Here is a 19,749-nt window from a genome sequence, read left to right as displayed (position 1 = left end):
ATAGTCATTACCTGCTTCGCGGGGCTATTAAGAGGACTGAGATCCCAGATGTGAAGGGGCCTTGCAAGCCTCTGAGGTACTAATAAATCTTCAGCACTGCTCCATGGGTCTGTGCTGTAAGCAGTTTTACAAATTAACATAAACCAGGTCTAAAAAAAAATATCAGATAGCTAGAAAATACAAATAAAAACTGGAACTGTACTTAACCCTTGACTGAGGGCGTTAATAGGTAGGAAATCACGGCACACACCTCCTGAAACCCCGAGGGAAACCCAAAGTTATTTTAAAATAGACTTGGAGGCACGTGCACTTGTCATTCGCTTACCAGGACGTACACCCTCATCACATGTGGTTTCAGCTAATATTAAATCGTGTTGCAGTTCCTGAGCGAACGACGAATGGCTCGGAGCAATAGCTAATGCTCACTGGAGGCAGGAAAGGGCCCGGGACCTGCCCCTCCCTCGGTGCCATATCACCACAAGTGTCTGGGGGCACTTTGGAAGAATGTCCCCAGCAGACTCAGGGCGTTTTCCTAAACTAGTGGCAACATTACTTCTGGGTATTCACACACTTTTCCAGATGATAAGCCCTAAGTTTCTGGCGGGGGTAAACTCACAAAGCAATGACCTTAACTTAGTGAATTAATTGCAAAGCACAATTGTTTTCAATCTTCGTTTAAAATCAGCCTTTGTTAATCGAGATTTAATGACATAGGAAATGGAAATTCCCTTAATAAAATAAGTTATGAATATTTATCATCCCATTTTACCTGAAAATTGAATAATTCATCAATTAACTTTACTATTAATTATTTAATGCAAAATTAATAAACTGCAAAACTCATATGTATCCTTGCAGAACCTCTGGCACTGGGTAAGGAAATCGAGCACCAGAGAAATGGTGGAACCCCAGATAATCCCAGACAGACAAGGATGAGACGTGTGGAGCAAAGGCCAGAATTCTTCTGCAAGGAGCAGAACCAAACCACTTCCAAAGGGAAGGGACAGGTTTCCTTCTCACCTTGGAATTCTGTACCGCAGCCAAGAAAGAACTCAAAGCTTGGCAGTCATTAGACAGAATTCTCCCGTTAATTCTCACCACTATCCATCACCACCACCGTCGTTGACAACATTTTTCTAACATGTAAATGGCCCACGATGTGACGCGATCACAGCCAGCCAGACCCCTCACCCCGGTGACCACTGCCTGCCCGGAGCCTCAGTCTGGACCTCGATTCGATGAGGAGGGACTGAGCAGGCAGGGATGAGTGGGAGTGAGCTAAGGAGGACACAGGATGCGAGGAGATGTGGGATGCGGGTATGACATCGGCCAACGCAGAGCCACTGACATTCAAGGGGACCGATGCTGTGAGCACCTCCCCCCGGGGCAGCCTGGCTCACGGAGAGTCTTCCGCTTCTCCAAACTCGTGAGACCTCACTGTGTCTTCTGGGGTGTCTGGGAGGATGGCAACTAAAAGGACACGAAGGCTTCAGATAGACCGTCCTCAGTCTTCACATCTGTAAAATAGGTATCTGCAGAGGCAAGTGAGCACACCGGGTTTCTTTCTCTTTCCACTACTGTCCTTCCAGTTCATTCTCTGTCCCCAAGGCAACCAGGGTGACAGTGTGAATAATACTCATGCATTTAACTGCCCCGTTCAAAACCCTCCTGTATCCAGCATTATCCTCAAATCCTCAACCTTGTCTCCACTGCCTTCTCTAACCCCACCCGCCAGTCGCTCTCCGTCCCTCACTACCTGCGCCACAAGGACTTTCTCTCTGTCCTCACACTCCCCGGTGCCGTCCTGCCTTGAGGCTGCTCGGGCTACTGCAGCCACCGCCAGGAACGCTGTGTTTCCTGCAACGAGTGTGCACACACACGCTCACACTCACATGCACACACACTTGTGTACACACTCACACACACATGCACACACACTCACATGCACACACACTTGTGTACACACTCATACACACATGCACACACACTCACATGCACACATTCATACACTCACTCACACTCACATACACAATCATACACATACACACTCTCACTCATGTACACACTCATATACACACATACACACTCATATACACACTCTTACTTGTGTACATCAGTTATACACATGCACACTCATATACACACTCTCACTCGTGTACACATGCACACACACTCATATACACTCACATACACTCATACACACTCTCACTCGTGTACACATGCACACACACTCATATACACTCACATACACTCATACACACTCTCACTTGTGTACACACTCACATGCACACACTCATATACACAGTCACACACATACACACTCATACACACTCACTCGTGTACACATGCACACACACTCATATACACTCACACTCACATACACTCATACACACACTAACATACACTCACTCATGTACACACTCACATACACTCTCCCATACATACACTCAAACACATTCACACTCACACTCACATACATAGTCATACACGTTCACACTTGCATGCACACTCATGCTCACATACACTCACATACACACATGCACCCACACACACTAACACAGCCATACACAGACACACATAAACACACACATTCACATGCACACGTTCATATGCACAGCACACATACACACACACTCATTCACACACATTTGCATTCACACACACATACATACACTCATGCACACACATATACACACACATACACAGTCACATGCACATACACACTCATATACACACACAGAGTCACACACACTAACACACCCATTACACACACTCACACCCACATACAAATACACACACTCTCACATTCACACACCCATATACACACTAACACACATGTACTAACACACACCACTCACTAGAGGGGCAGCCTCTCCCTGCACTTGTCCCTTGTACCACTTCTCAAAACTGCAATGACTGTAAATTCTCTCTCTTGCTCACCACCACTTCCCAATGTGCACATGCGCACACAGCGCCGGGCGCACAGCAAGCAATCAGAAAGTATTCACTGCACCAACAGAGGAGAGGATGTCGACCAGCAGTGACATGAGGTGACAGCTTGGTGTTGTGCAGTTCAGGAACAAAAGGGCTCACTCGTGACCCTGGGAGAAGACAGTGTCTCTGCCCGAAACAGGGCTCCATCAACCCCCAGAATTGGGGGGCAGCATCTCCCAACATTGTGGACTGAACTAATTATCGTGAGCCTCCGACGATGGAGGCAGAAGGGCTGTGGATTTTTGGGTGTGAAAACAGCACATTTCACGGTGCAGCTGTGCTCCTGGGGAGAAGCTTCTCATCTGCTTTCACTCCCCCCTCAGTGCACACACGTTTGTTCTTTCCGTAATTTCACTGCCTTTTTCCATTCCTTCCCCAGGCCTGGCAGTGGTCTGACTTCCCTGATACCTCGGCCTAGGCACTGGCCACCGTTTTACATACAAATTCAGTTCCACCAGTTGAAAGGTCCTGTGCCTGACACGTTGCTGAGAAGAAAAGAAATTGGTCCAAAATCCCCACAGATCCCTGGCAGGAAAGTGACGGGAGGTCACAAGCAGGTGCAGAAAGGCCTTCTTGAGTCCCACATCCTGGCACAGCCAGGCGCCCCCTCCTGCGTGTGGCCACCCCGGCCCCAGGCTCACCCACACCCTGCTCCCCCGGGGTCACCCCAAACTAAACAGCTTAATTAACAGTAAGTTCCCTACCGGGTGAGGTCAGGGATAGCCAGTATAGAAAAATTAATTTTTTCTCTTAGGAGAAATTATCCTCTCTCCAAAAAAATTCCATCTTATTAAATCATAGAATGAACAGGAGGAAATTTTTCCCAGAAATATTTTCTTACAAGAGAACAGTGACCAATACAGGAGGGGCTGTGTGTGTGTGTGTGTTAGGTACTTGTGTATGTGTGTACATGTGTGTAGAGTCTGCCCTCAGTACCCACGGGCTCCACATCCAGAGATCCAACCCACCAAGGGTCAGAAACATAGTTAGGGCCACAATGGCTGCGTCTGTTCTGAACACGTACAAACTTTTTTCTTGTCACTATTCCCCAAACAATACAGTATAACGGCTATTTACATGGTATTTACATTGTATTAGGTATTATAAGTAATCTAAAGATGATTAAAGAATATGGGAGGATGTGTACAGGTTATTGCAAATATAAGGGTCTTGAGCATCCGGAGATTTTGGTATCTGCAGGGGGTTCTGGAACCAATTCCCCTCGAATACTGCAGAATGACTGCATATGTACATGAGTATAAGTACATATGTGTAAAAATGTGTACGTGTATATCGTGTGCTTCTGTGTTGTGTGCATGCATGTACCATGTATTTGTGATGCATGTATGTTGTGTGCATGTGTGTATGTGTGCCTGTCCAGGTGTGTGGTGTGTATATATATGTGTGTGTATCATATATGTGTGTGAGCATATATACGTGCAAGGATATATATCTGTGTCCGTGCCTGAGCATGTGTGTGTGTCTATACGTGTGCCTGTGTGCAGCGTATTTGTGTATGTATGTACGTACATGTGTATGTATGTATGTAAACACCACACACCACATGAGTGGAGTATTCAGTAGAGCTGGGGAACCAGGAAAGGTTCTCTTCCTTTGTTTTTGGTTTATTTTGAATTTTTTTAGAAAGCTCCATAATAAAGGACAGCGGAAAATCTAAGAATAGTAAAGACAGTAATACTTCCCAGCCAAACTGAGAACAGTGGGAGAATCTCCAGCCCAGAATACCCAGATGATTAGGTAATTACTCCTCACACAGAAACTTATGAATTGCAAAAAGCAGTTTATTCCAAGAACAGGCCTTCCCACCTTGCAATGCCCCAAGGCTCGCAGGCCAGCTCCCTTTCCCTGCAGTGAGCAATGATTTATTGGATCAGAATTGATCCAGAGGAAACACCACAGACGCCAATCTGGGCCCATTACAGAAATACCAGACAATCCTAATTTTCCAAATTCAGGAGAGGGGAGTGCAGGTACTAAGAATAAAGTGGTGGGCAGCAGAAACAAAACAAAACGACAGTCAGCGGACACTGACAGGGCAGGCAAGTGATCTGTGTGAGCACAATGCCGGTGAGCTTTTTATTCTCAGAAATATTAATCACCACCAGCAGGCATCACCCCAGGGGAGCAGCCTCCAGTCAGTGTGCCCCAGCACCCCGACATGTATCCAGGCACCCTGGCCACATGAGACTTCTCCCAGCACAACCCAAGGAAGACACGCTCACAACCAGGTAAAGACAAAGGGCGTCACGGATGCCATTGTCAGGTGACATGCATGGAATACTGGATGGTCCTGGCAGCCCCAAGAACCCCCAGAATTCTGACCAGAAAGAGGCCACCCCAAGCCCCTGTGCCAGTGCCAGGAGAGGCTCTGAACTAAGGCAGTGCACTGGGGAAGGCAGGTGGGCACCAGGAAGGGACATCGATGTCCTCGCACGCGGGAAGAATGTGCATCTCAGCCACCGGCTTCTTTAGCCCTGAGTAGCTGTGCATTTAAAAACCTTGAAACTGCATTTTGAGGCCTTTCTTCCTGCAGACTGAAAAAGAGTTAGAGAAAGAAAAACGCAAGAGAGTGAAACAGCAAGTTAGAGGAGGTGTGTGCATGAGATGAAGAGGAAGGAGAGAAAGGACACGCTGATGCAGGCAGCGGGTCCCACTCGGGACAAGTGTGGGTGGAGGGCCGTGAGGAAGAGCTTCACCGGGTCACAGGGTTAAGCATCAGTCATCCTAGCCAGTGACAGGAAAGGAGTAACAAGTAGAAACCCACAAGGACAAAGCCGAGGGAAGCAGAGGGAACGTGGATAAGGAATGTCGACGTATTCTAGAGAGATGGGGAGCAGATGCGGGGCTGGCAACTGACATAGCAGAGAACAGGAAGCTGAAGGTCAAGGACAGTGTACCAGGGACAGCAAGCAAAGTGGCCCGCAGAGCCCGGAAGGGCTCCGGAACTGCAGCAGCAGGTGCCACAGAAGGCGAGCTTAGGAACAGGGTGGGAGGTGGGCAGAGCTTGCAGAGCTGTGTAGGGAGCAGTAGACCCTCGTGGGGTCCTACATCTAGCGACCACCTGGCCTCTGCTCCCACCAGAGACACATTGATCCTGCGGAGAAAGGGACCCCCGAAAGGCTCCAAACGTGGAAACAGCAGAGGAGAGGCAAGAAGCCTGGGAAATAAACTAGGAGGATTGAGGGACAGCTCTCACACTGAATGGTGAGACTCTGAGCCCCCTGTCCTGCCTGTTCCCAGAGCGCTGGCAGCCCAGCCGGCTGAACCCTCCAGGCAGCACGTGGATGGAGCCTTCTCAGGAAGACCTAAATGGAGCCAGAGAAAAGATCTAGGGACACTGAGTCTCAGAGTCCCCAAGCAAAAGCCGGCTCCCTCCATCAATGAGCCCCTCCCCTAGGTAAAGAAGAGCCCAGCAGGTGGCACAGTAAGAGAGTGAAATCCTCAGTTAGCGTGGGAGGAAGTCAGAAGATACTGTCGGAAACTGACAAATCAGGCAACAGCAGAATAAACATATTTCAAAATCTCCAGGTAAATATCAGAACCCATAGAGTGGAAAGTGGCCACCCCTGGGAAATAGGGTTGAGCTGTAGGGCAGAGGACACTATCTTTTTCTTACAAGCTTTGTAGAACCATTTGGCATGTATATTTTTGGTAAAAATAAAAATAATAAAAGGAAGTGGGGGAGCAGAGCCAGAAGCTGACAGCCACAGCCCAGGGAGAAATCAGACACAACCATCAGTGCCTCCGTCGTGGCTGCCTCCAGGAGGCCAGCCTTGCATCCGAGAAGTGAGGAGGGACCTGACCACGGCCGGCTCTCGGATCTCATGCCAGGAACGGGAGCACACGGGGCTGCCCGCCTGGGCACGGAGGGGATTCAGGAGGTGGCCTCCCTGGGCTCCCCCTGCTTTGACGTGTGTATTCTGTGATTCCAGATAAAGAACTAGAATCCAGGACAGACCCAAATCCACACGGGGCGAGGGACTTCCCTACCACTGCTGAGATGCCACGAGACACTTTCTCAGGATCCAGGTCACAGCTCATTCCTCACCTCTTCCTGAAACGTCTAAAAACTCCATGACAGCTGCCTTCTGGGGACGTCCTCGGACACCTGGGGCTCCCCACGAGTCCTGACAGGCAGCACACCGTGAACTCACCCACACTATGTTTGCTCTTTGGTTAATAATGATCCAGCTGGGACTTGGTGGAGGATTTGCTCGATACATTAGGTGAATGCTGAAATGCATGTAACATGACACGTCATTAAGGACATTTGAGAACAGGCCCCCAATTCAGCATAGCACAAAGGTTACCCCACGAAATGATTGCCAACCCAGTTTATTTTTTCTTTTATGGTTCCAAAATACAACCCAGTTTATTTTTTCTTTTATAGTTCTGAAATGAAATGACTGTGCTCCCCAACCGCAGCCCCGACACACACACACACACGCACACGCACACACGCACGCACACACTCACACACATACACACACACGCATACGCACACACACGCACACACACACAGGAGCAACCTCCCACCCCCACCAACCCTGCCAGACCGTTCACCTGAGGAATTGCTGCAGAGACAACTCTGAGCATTTTTTTAAATTGTGGTAAAATACACGCAACACAAAACTTAACATTTTAACCGTTGTAAGTGTGCATTTGGTGGCATTAAGCACATTCACAGTGCTGTGCAGACATCACCGCCATCACCTCCAGGACTTTTTCATCTTCCCAACTGAAACTCTGTCCACACTAACCACTAATTCCCTATTCTCCCTCCCTCCAGGCCCTGGCAATCACCTTTCTACTTTTCTGTCTCTGAATTTGACTATTCTAGATACCTCCTGTGAGCAGAGTCATACGACATTTGTCCCTTTCTGTCCGGCTTGTTGCAGTCAGCACAACATCTTCAAGCTTCATCTGGGTTGTAGCATGCATCAGAAGTTCATTCCTTGTTAGCTCTGGGATATTTTCAATCACCCAAGTGAGATCTCCATATTATTTTTACAATTCTATTCTGATCACTCAAGCAGCCTCGCCAGGAATAGGGATTTCCCTTAAAAAGTCTTGTTAACTGTCTGTCCCAAGGAGCAGACGCCTCAAAGGGGGCCAGCGGTCTCTCCTGTGTGCCACTTGCAGTGGGGCCGGGCAGAAGCCGTCCCAACTGCACAGGGCCAGCCTGGGTCTGATAAAACGGGCTCTCTAGGTAGAGCCCTCTGTGCGCAGACTGCCACCACTCTGGGACCCCAAGGGCTCTCTAGGAACCCCTAGCATCCTGCCTCCTCGGCAAACCCGCTGCTCTGAGATGAATCCACACACTGGCCGGCCCACCCCGCCCCATCAAAGCTATGGCTGCGTCTGTACACAGCTGTTAAGAGACAAAAGAGACAGCATGACCTTGACCTTGGGGAACTTGATGTCTCACTGGGGAGGCAAGACTTACATAGCTATGACAGCTAAATTGTCAAACAATTGACCACGAAGCGAATGTAGGCTATGGTAGCTGAAGGGGAACAGGGCTTGCGAGGAGCTGGCGTGTGTGGGAAAAGCTCCCAGGAAGAGGCAGACGGGGCTGGACGTGAGGGCACTGGAGGTGAGGTCACGGGGCGTGGAAGGCAAAAGGGGGGACGAAGAAGACGCGTTTGGAGAGCAGCAAGCAGCCCGCTGACCGTAGCAGGGACTCGAAGGGGGGTGAGAGCGGACTAACCATCAATACAACACTAGAGTCCGGACCTTGTCTCACAGGAAGTCCCCAAGGCTTCCGAGTGGAACGACGATGTAACAAAGGGAACATTTTGCCCGGAGACGGAAGGTAGTGGGAGCTACTTCAATAATCCACGCATGCTGGAGGTGGGAGGAACTGATCTGGCCGACCCAGTGGGGAAACACAAGGAAAATCAGGAGGCGATGACACGTGGAAACTGGTAGGACAGGTGACTGATTAGATTGAGGGGACAGAAGAGAACGAGGAGCCACGGGGAGCATGAGGTGTGAGCTCTGGCATCTTTAAAAGGGAGGTGGCTCTTCTGAGAACCAGGGAAGCCAGAAGAGGAAACCCAGAGAGGGCGTGAGGGAAGGAGGGAGAGGAAAGGGGAGGAGTTGAGACAATGACGCGACACGCGGGGCCGAGGGGAGAGAGTCGCCCTTGGGGAATGACCCACGGGGACCTCACAGTCAGACCGTGGAGGCAGGAGGTCCTGGCAGTCCTGCGAGGGAGAACATGGTGAGAAAGAGCAGAGGACCAAAGGCTTGGTGTCCACCCCCAGCAGGCGCGGGGACGAGACCTGGGGCACACGGAGAAGCCATGGACGGGGGTGGCCAAGGAAACCAGGAGAGGAGCGTGCAGTCTGTCACGCGGTCACCTGAGTCTTCTCGAAACTCAGGGCTCACCTGTCTCCTCCTTTCCTTCCAGGCCCCTCCTTCTACTGGCGGTTCTGCTGCTTATGGACCAACAAGCATCTAGTGTTCATTACAGGAAAATTCTATCACTACGCTCTATGTGCTTCAGTGGTGAGGTGCTATCTGTATCAATCTAATTAATTAATTAGATAATTAACAGCATTTTCCAGCCCCCTTCACACCGGTATAAACAGGATTCCCAGGAAGGAAATGCTTTCTCTTCGAGCTCAAGCGTGGTGTGTCGCCGGCGTCCAGGGAAGGCCGCACCTTTCCCAGGGGAAGAGAAATAAATTACTGGGACTGCTAAACCTTGCAGTCGCCAGCCTGTGCCCTGCTGGGCTCTGCTCCCCGCCCTGCGGTGAAAGGGGCCTGCTCCCCCGGGACCCTGAGCGGTTCTCCTGCACTGCCTGGGCCTGGGGGCTGAGTCCAGTTCGGGAGAGCCGCGCAGGAAGCCCGCCCAGCTGGGGCACCTGAGCCGTGATGGCCAATGAAGGGGAGCTGCCCGGTGCCTGGGTCTCCTGGTTGCTTCGGAATTCACGGAGATGCAAGGTGGGGAGACACAGGGGAGCTGTTCATCAGGCTACCTTCAAACCCCCACCCCGACTCTGTGCAGTGGAGGTTTAGCAGAAAAGCCAAGATCAAAGCTTAGGCTATGCAGGGAGATCATCCTGGTTCAAATCCGGTCCTAACGCTTCCTGGCTCTGCAGGCCTGGGACGTCACACACCCCGCAGCCCCCTCCTGGCAGAGCTGCTGGGGATGGCCGGGGGAGTGCCCGGGAGCACAGGGATGGGCCAGTTAGCCAATCCTGGGGCTAGACAGACAAGAGGAAATGAAGGGGAGAAAACCCAGGTCTCTTCCCCACATCTTCGACCTTACTCTTAACTGTTTCACAAATATTTATAGAGGGTTTAGGATGCATCCGGCACCGCTCTCGGCACGCGAACAAGCCCCACTGAAAACCCCTCTGCTCGTGGTGCTTAGGCTTTGAGAAGGGGGATCAATAATGAATAAATAAATTAAACAAAGAAACAGTGAAATACAGTGTGTCAGGTGGTGACAGGCACTCTAGAGAAACGTAAAACAAGAGAAGAGCCGAGGGGGCCCGGCTGCGTGGGAGCGTGCGGCTTTGAATCGTGTGGTCAGGAAAGACCCCGTGGAAAAAGAGACACTGGAACCAAGGTGTGAAGGAGGAGCTGGAAGAACATTCTAGACACAGGGAGGATGCTCTTTATTCCAAGACTCCACCTGGTGGGGTGGGGAGTGGAGGGGGGTCCCTAGGGTCTCCAGATGGTATGATCATAGTGCTGAGCACACAGCAAGTGCCAAATAAAGACGTCCTGAAGGGTGATTTTTCAAAGTGCAGGTCCCAGGTGCTGAGAGTACAACACAGGCTGTTTGAACGTTCAGTTTTCAGCCCTGTTGTGGTGCCGCTGCCGCCCCCAGGTCCCCACCTCATTAGGAAACGGGTGGGTGGGGCTCCCGGGGCCTTCTCTGTAATTAGGGCAGTCTCTGAGCAAGGGCTATATTTATAACCCCCAGCCATCAGCAAGCCACCGAGACAAGCAGTGGGTCCCTCCACTGCTCCTATACCAACATCTATATGTGAACTGATTACAACAATTAATTTAATAGGGATTCCTCTACACAAACAATGTATCATTTTATTAGGAAACTCTATAAACGTCAGTGGTGCAATTCATTTTTATTAATTTTCTAAAATGAAATTAGCAGTGGCGGCAGCGGCAGCAAACAGAAGCTGTATTGCCTTCTCATTCAGCAGAGTATTGGTGTCATTAATTTGTTAATACCAGGAGGCCTGTTTGTATGAACTCAGCAGTTAACTGCACCAATTAATTTCAATACTAGTGGTGGGAGGGGGGATGCAAACTCGACTCAACAACTAATTTAGGAAGGTCCTTGAACAAGCACAGCAACTTCTCCTTCTCCTGGGACAAGACGCTTTCAAGTGGAAACACGTAGTGGATATTATAACACTAATAGGAAACCTTCTGTCTTCACCCTCTTTCCTTTAGGGAAGAAATTGGTCCTTCCTAAGCCTGGAGAAATTCTGGCAGATGCCTCGTGAAGTCGAGCCTCCAGCAGGCCGGAGGACTGCCCCTCACAAACAAAAGGCATGGTGACATCCTATGAATCGACGCAGACCCTCAACGTATGCGAAGCGGGCTCACAAATATTACTGCACTCAGTCCTGCAGTGAGGACAGGACTGACATACACTCCATCTTCCACATGATGAAGAAAACATGGGGCTTTTAAAGGAGGTAAATGACTTTCGTACCGTCACAAAGCTATTGAGTGACAGATCAAGCCTGATCTGTCCCTACCTGAAACTCACATTCCTTCTTCCGCCATGCACACCCCCTGTGCCCTGGGATGAGAAAGAAGGCTCTTGGCTCTATTTATACTCCAAAAAGTCAGGTGAGTCAAGCGTGAGTGTGAGTGACATTCAGTTGTCCATTGAAACCCAAATTCTGAAGGCTGAAACACGAGGTCAGATCCCCGTCTGGAAATGTGCTACTGATATGCAGTCCGAGGGGGGCTGAAGCCCAGCACGCGCCTGCAGATCTGAAATCAGATGTCTGGCCCGGGACGCGTTCCAGAGAATTTCCCGGGCTGGCTAAAGAGAAGCACTTTTCCTTCCACTTGGATTCAAGGAGTGGTTCACCGAGTGAAGGGCACATGGAGAGGCCGAGGCTCTCGAGATGAGAGCGCTGCGGGGAGCAGGACAGAGAGGAGAGGCAGAAATCCATCTGACGGGAGCCTCCTTCTCCCCAAAACACTAGGGCAGTGGTTCTCAAAGTGAGGCCCCAGACCAGCCACATGCCACCTCCTGGGAACTTGTTAGAAATAAATTCTCAGGCCTCACACCGGAGCTACTGAATCAGATACTCGGGTGTGGGCCCAGTGATGTGTGTTTACCAAGCCCACCTGGTGATTCTGATGCCCACTCAAGTTTGAGAATGACTTCACTAGAAGCAGACGCCCCAGAGCGTGCCAGGCTTTCCACAGTTTGTGATACGGTTGGACTCATCAAACAGTAGACTGGACTGCCACCCCTCTCTACTCCCCGCCCCTGCCCCATTCTTATTGGGCTTGGCCATGGGACTTGCTTTGGCCAACGGATTTGTGAGTAGGCATGACATATGATGCCACATCTGAGCAGGGGTTTTAATTGCACCTGCATGGATTATCCTGGGCTTTTAAGCCCCTGCCCTCTTCCATGACAACCAGATATCCCAGACAGAGGGGGCTACCTCAGTCTAGGTCCTAGAACAGAAAGACCCATTCAGCAGTCCTGATCCCAACCCAAAGCCACAGACAATGCACAGACCCATGAGCCAGAAATAAAACTTTGCTGCTATAAGTCACTAGGTTTAGGGATTGTTTCTTACATAGCATCATCACAGCAAAAGCTGACAGATACAAATCATTTGATTTTATACTGAAGGAAATTATGGCCCCAGCAAGCTGAGGAGTTGGGGACATCCTGCAGGAGATTCCTTCCCAGGTCTCAGACTGAAAGTTAAAAGAATCAAAGCCACCTGAGGGACGGGAGTCTCAGCAACTAACCTTGCTGTCCTCAATATCCTCTAACTGCCTCTAAAATGGAACATTTTGTTCTCATCTAAAGGATGCCAACCAGTAAAAATCTCAGCCCAATGAAGTCATGTCTTAATTCCTTATGGAATGAGCAAACATCCTCAAGGATGAGACCCTCTCCTGCTTGGCTCAGAAAGGATGAACAGGTGATGGCCAAGGGCACAGAGGACACATCCCAATCCCTTTCCCTGGTCCCAGTTAACAAGCCTGGGGACTTGAATGCTTCTGTCCAAAGGGAAGCAGACTGGGCACTTCACCTCTTGGATTCCAGCCTGCAGTCCCGTCATCCCGTAAGCCACGCTCCAGCTAAAACCCCTCAAGCTAATAAACACCTGGCCCTGTCACCGCTAACAGCAAAGTCACAGCAATTGGAAGAGAGTGGCCTCGTATTTCCGAAGCTCTAGGATGTAACATAGCAAAGACAGAAACTTAGAGTTGGGAAGGAAGGAAGAGGCTGCCTTTAAAATAAACCCTAAATCCCAACTTCCTCATTCTTCACAAAATAACGACATCACTTGCACTGGCAGAACACAGGTTGGCTCTGTCTTCGCCAATTCCCTCTGTCCCCAAGTGGTGAGAGAAGTTAAGTGTTTGTGGCAGTTAGTAGGTTCAAGGACATTTACTGCACGATAAACTGCAAACTTAAGCCATTGCTTCTGATTTGGGGGATCATCTCACCACTTATCAAGAATAACTTGACTTCCAGTTTGTGAAACACATTGAGATAAAAGTAGACAGTTAAGCTAGATTCTCTTTGTGAAAAGTACGTTTCTAGGGAATATTGGTGGCAGGTGGGCACTTTCCCAAAATAAACTTGCCCTGACGCTCCTGCCCAACGAGGCTTCCAAGCGCCAGCTGAAGGATCGAGCCTTCAGGTGAAAAGTTTCCACATGCACGACGGCAGTGGCGCTGCTCTTAACCCTTCTGACGCATTCACTCGCACAGCCTTAGGTCAGTTAACGACAGAGACCTCATGTCACAGCCATCAAGCACAATGTGGCATTTTCAACTTGTTGCCCGCGAATTGACTGATCAAATCAAATAATCAATGAAAATCAATCCATTCACTGTACATATTTGAAAAACTGCAAGATCGGGGACATTACCTTGTCTTAGGGGAGGTGGTTAGCCATTCTTCGTGTTTCTCAAATGTTATTAAATAAGCTGCAATTTCCTGAAACAGAAGAATAAAAAGATAATAATAACAATTAGCTCACGTTGGATCCTGAGAAGTAAGAAAGTTTTTGTTGTTTCCCAGCTGTCCTTCGTGAGGCTGGAGCTCCATCTTGGCTAGAAAAACACTCAACTTGGACTCTGTTTCTATTTTGATTTTTAAGTCCTTTCTACTCAACCTGCTATACAATAATAAACAAAGCACTGGCTTTCAAAAGATGAGTCGGAGGCAAGGACAAAAATATTTCTCTGTGGGAGGAAAACATCAGACGCCATTTCCGACTCTAAATGTCATTATTCGAAGGAGAGAGAAGCACGTGCAGACGACTGGTCCCCACTCATGCAAGGTCATGACTGGAAAGTGGAGGCTGTCTCTCTCTGAAGTCGGACGAACCTTTCATCCTCGTCACAAGAGATGTCGCCTTCTCTCAGCTTGACTCCCATCCCCCTGAGCGAAATCACACAGAGATTAAAACTAAAAGATAAAGTCATATTCCAAAGAGAGAGACAGAGAGACAGAGACAGAGAGGGAAATAAGTTAACCTTTCCACGACTGGTAACTTAATCTATCGAGCAGCGCTTCAGAAGGAAGAGCAACGTCGGCAGAGGTTAAGGCAGAGATGGAGGGAATGTGGGCACCTGAAGGTACGTTAAATATTTATAAACACGACAACATCACTGCAGAGAGAATTACTGATTTATTAACAATTTCCATAAAAAGCCAGTGGGTGACATCAACATATGTCACTGCGCCAGCTCTGAGGCATGCTATGGCCCATTACTTCCAGCTCCAAAGGGCCCTGCTAACATGAAATTGGCAGGGATTGTAAGTTAAATTAAGGTTGGACTAGTACACATTTCCCTTGATCTTGGTGATGACACAACACTGAGCTGCTTCCCTCGACTATCAGGAAAATGCAGAGAGGAGGCCTCCACCTCCGCTCTCTCTGCAGCCAGGACTCCTTGTGATGGAGCAGCCCACCTGCCCAGAGGCAAGCAGCCTCTCCTGGGCGTGGACATAATCGAGTTGACAGCGGTGACCAGGGATGCTAAACTTGACCCCGAGGAAAAGAAAGTTTTTTACTACCAAAACCAGGTAAGCAGAGCAGGTTAAAGTAGAAAATACCACCCATGCCATGCAGTATGAAGGCCACAGGCCCAGGGGGAGACCAAGGTCTCACACAATCATGGGAACTGGCCACTACTAAGAAGTAGCTAGTGACAGGGAACTGAGAGCCCAAGCCACCTCAGTCCAGAAGCCTGGATCTTACAACAAGAATGCGGTAAGCAGAAACCTATGGTCAAAAAAAAAAAAAAAAAAAAAAAGTTGTTTCATTGTACAAGTTTCTGGCATTGATTGCAGCTGGAGGAATCATAAAATAAGTTGCTGATCAACCAACACATTCCCCTGTCATCCCTGAGCCTTTCCACATTTTGTTTCCTCTCCTTAAAAACATCTTGCCTAAGGTGTCACTGTAGATACACATCACGCCTTTGGCTAGCCCTCCCCAACTGTTCCTGACAGTGTTATTGCCCATCCTGCACGCTCCCCGGGCACCGGCACCTCCTCCAGTGCACGGGATTAATCACTCTGCACTTTAATTGCTTGTTTGCTTGGATAACATCCCCCACTGGACCAGGAGCAAGGGGGAAGAACATATCCTCACTGATGTATCCCCAGTACTTAGCAGTGTCCTGGGGCACACAGGAAGCACCCGATGCATGTTTGTTAGACAGGTGGCTGGATGAGGGGGTGAAAGGGTGGGTGGATGGATGGTGGATGGGAGGGAACGAGGAAGAGCAGGCGTTGCAGAAATAAGTATGCTTCCGTAAGCGAATGTGTGTGTCTATGTGTGTGTGTACATGTTTGTTACTGAAGACAGTTGAAGCAAGAGCTTAAAAGCATCAAAACGCAGTAGTTCCTAGATAAACTTTGCCAGTTACTCAATTAACTCTAAGGCGCTCTAGGAAGGCAACACAGTGTCGTGGACCTGGCTTTGGGTACCAGCTCTGCCACTCACTAGCTGCCTCATCCTGAGCACATTACTTAACCTGTCTAGGCCTCAGTTTCCTACGAAAATGCAACAATATCGCCTTGTGGGACAATTATAAGAAATGACAGTTCTTAATACGCTGGCTGGCATATAACGTGCCCATAAACAGCAACTACCACTATTGCCATTACAAAGTCTACATGATGTGAGCCACCTGTGTAGAAGCCCCTGATGAGGTAGCAGGTACCAAAGTGGTCCAGGTCAGAAGCGGTCACCTCTGCTGGATTTACAGTCACCTCTCCCCCATCCCCCACCCCTCCCCCCACCGCCACATGCCACCACCTGCCCACACTTGCAGACAATGAGTGGTAACATCAGAACGACTGTTCAGAGTTGTTGGAGTCAACCCTTCCATGTATCTGTTGGTTTCCATTTGGTTTCACAAAACACTAACAGCAGACGGTGGCTGGAGTCAGTAAGTAGACATACTGAGCCACTTGTTGTGTGTATCACCTCATCTGCCTGAATTTTAGGAGACTTGGTATCCAGGGGAATGAGCTGTGCCAACTGGAAACCCCAGATCCATGCCCTTGCCCAGAATCATGCTAACAGTCAAGTGACCCTTAGTGGCCCAGAGGATGGGGAACAGAACACACCCCAGCCACCTCTGGATTTATTCTTCTGTTCCAAAGACCCAGATGCCCAAAGAAAGTCTCCATGAATATCTGTAGTGGATTGAATTATGTCCCTGAAAAACCCACCAAAGCTTGAATTGTGTTCCCCAAGCTTTATGTATTAGAAACTTAGCCCCTACTGTGACTGTTAAAAGGTGGGAAATCCTATTGCAGTAACTGAAAGGTGGAGCCTTTCAGAGGTGATTAGATTGTAGGACTGTGCAGTAGTGAATGGATTAAAAATGGTGGTCAGGGGCATGGTTTGGAGGGCTTTAAGAGGAGAGTGAATGAGGAGGTTACTCTCTCTGCTTCCACCATCTGGCAATGTGAGACCCCTGGGTCACTGTCACCACCACCAGATGGACTTTGGACTTCCCAGCCTCAGAAACTGTAAGTGATAAATTTTGTTTTTCTTTATAAATCACCCAGTTTCAGGTATTTTGTTATAAGCAACAGAAACGTACTAACACAACATCCTTCAGCCAACACTCGCCCCAGCCTGGAGGGGTTTCCTACTGCTACTGTCCTCCAAGGAGAAAAACTCCCGGGGCCATTTATTGTGTTAAATACGTACTCTACAAATATTTCAGAGCACCTACCATGTGCCAGTCAGTGAACTAGACCATGATGAAGCCCACTGTTCAGGAGCTCACAGTCGAGCAGGGGCAGACATAAGTCAGCACGATAGTGCAGTGTAAGTGCTCTTACAGGGTTAGCTGGGCAGACAACTCCGTCGCCAAACTCAGAGGGTCACCTCGGGTCTGATGAGCTGCTGTGCAAGCAAGCCGAGGCCCCAGCACCTCACAGCGATCTATGAACCACCTCACAGCCCTGGCCACTCCCTCCTTCACCATCAAGGTAAATTTAGCTGCTCCCAATCCATGACACCTCCCACATGGAGCCACCATGGTAGAGCACCCATCCCACTTAAGAGCAGCCTTTCCAAGCAAAGGAAACCAAATGCCTAGTGTCGGGCTCCTGCCTCTATCATGCTCATGTTGGCTGGGTCCCCAAACTGGACTCGGTCACCAAGGGCTGTCATCATGCTGCTGCCTGGTCCCCAGTTGGACTGGGCATATCTGAGTCACCCAATAGCAGACCCATGCTGCCCAGTCTTCCCAGCCCACTGCCCTTACCCAGGTCTTGGCCCACCTCCCCACCAGATGGGCAGACCACAGGCCACCCCCTGCCTTCCCACAGCTTAGCAACTGGTCAGGGAGATGGATACAGGTATGCCAAGAAGCAAAAACACCACACAGGATATTAGGTGTAAATGGTATGGAGCAATGTAAGAACCATCAAAATTCAGTAAGGAGGATCAGCTGGGCTAGGTAGGTGTGATTGGGTGAGAGAGGGACTTCATCATCTGCATCATCATTGCCATCAATGTCACCAATACTAACACTGGTGGAGTGTTGTCCAGGGCAAGCACTGCTCTAGAACTAGATGGAGAATAATTTCATGTAATCTTCATAACAAACTATAGAGTAGGAGCCATGCCCATTTTACAGGTGGGGAAATTGAGGCATGGAGCAGGTAAGTGACGTGCCCAAGGTCACATGGCCAATTCCTGTAGAACTGGAACTCAAACCCGTATGGAATGGTTCCACAGCCCACATTCTGCACCACTGTTCTGAATTTCCTAAAGAACAGCCATGATGTACTTGGATGGAGAAGAAAAAGGAAACTTGTGTGTGGACAGTTGAGTTTTCCCAGCCCAGACTAACAGCCTCCTGCTCCCCATGGACCCAGAGTCACTTCCTGGCCCCATCTCCCTTCTGTGGACCAGGAGGAGTCCAGACCGAGCATCCTTCAGTGGGATTCCCTCCTTCCAGCAGGATCAAGCTCATTTCCACCCCCAAACCTTAGTCTGATTCATGAGACTGTCTACTTCAGTGATAGGCAAAATTCCTTGTACCCATGGAACCCTCTGCTTAAAACGTCTCACAAGGCAGATTAAAACGACAGAAAGGGAGATGCTCTAGCTTCAGAGGTTGTGGAAAGGATTTGCAGCCCAACTGGCTGGCTTCTCCCTCCTCCCCCAAAGCTCCACAAACCCAGGACCCCGAGAAAGGCAGATGAAAACACAGATCTGATCTATCTCATTTTTACAGAGGAGGAAACTGAGGCATAGAGAAGGGAAAGGACTGCCACGGTCAGCATGTTTGTGGCTGAGCTAAGCCGGGATCCGGGGCTCCTGGCTCCCAGGGCATGCATGCTCTTTCCCCATTCACCTGCTGCCTCCCAAGTCCATTCTATGACTCCCAGAAGAGTCATAGAATGCTCAAGCAGGAATACAGCACTCCCCAAAGAGGTGAATACAGGTGCTCGAACAAAAACTCAGACACAAATGTTCCCAGCAGCATGACTCACAGTAGCCAAAGGTGGAAGCAATCCAAGTGTTCACAGACGGATGAGCGGACAAACAAGACACAGTATACGCACGATGCGAGTGGAAGAAGCCAGGCACTAAAGGCATGTGTTGTATGGTGCCACTTATATGAAATGTCTAGAATAGGTAAATCCCACAGAGGCAGAACGCAGATTCGTGGTTGCCAAGGGTTAGGGGAAGAGGGGAACGGGAAGTGACCACTCAACAGGTAGGGGGTTTCTTTTGGGGTGAAGAAAATGTCTGAAACTAGATGGAGGTGACGGCTGTACCACATTGCTCATGTACTAAATGCCACTAACGGTAAATTCCAAGTTGCGTGTGTTTTATCACAATATGAAAAGGAGGAGCAGAAGAGAGCACGGACACCTAGCCAGGGATGGCCCTGGGGTGAAGGGAATGTCAGCCCTCCCTGCCTGCGCAGGTGGACCCTGGCACCAAAGGGCGCGGCTCATGGGCCACCGGCCTCTGCCAGCCCCTG

General features: G+C 49.5%; 1 protein-coding gene across 1 annotated transcript in view; it reads right to left on the bottom strand.

Annotated features, from left to right (window-relative positions):
• Positions 1-19,749, bottom strand: part of CAMTA1 (calmodulin binding transcription activator 1) — an 846,562-nt gene that overhangs the window by 556,336 nt on the left and 270,477 nt on the right. The window contains exon 4 of the mRNA XM_063103685.1: positions 14,145-14,212. Coding sequence (XP_062959755.1) covers positions 14,145-14,212 — 68 coding nt within the window. The remainder of the gene's footprint in view (positions 1-14,144; positions 14,213-19,749) is intronic.

Source organism: Cynocephalus volans, chromosome 8 (assembly GCF_027409185.1).
Source record: "Cynocephalus volans isolate mCynVol1 chromosome 8, mCynVol1.pri, whole genome shotgun sequence".
NCBI classification, from domain to species: domain Eukaryota; kingdom Metazoa; phylum Chordata; class Mammalia; order Dermoptera; family Cynocephalidae; genus Cynocephalus; species Cynocephalus volans.
Note: the sequence above shows the minus strand (reverse complement) of the source record. Positions and strands in the feature narration are given on the sequence as shown.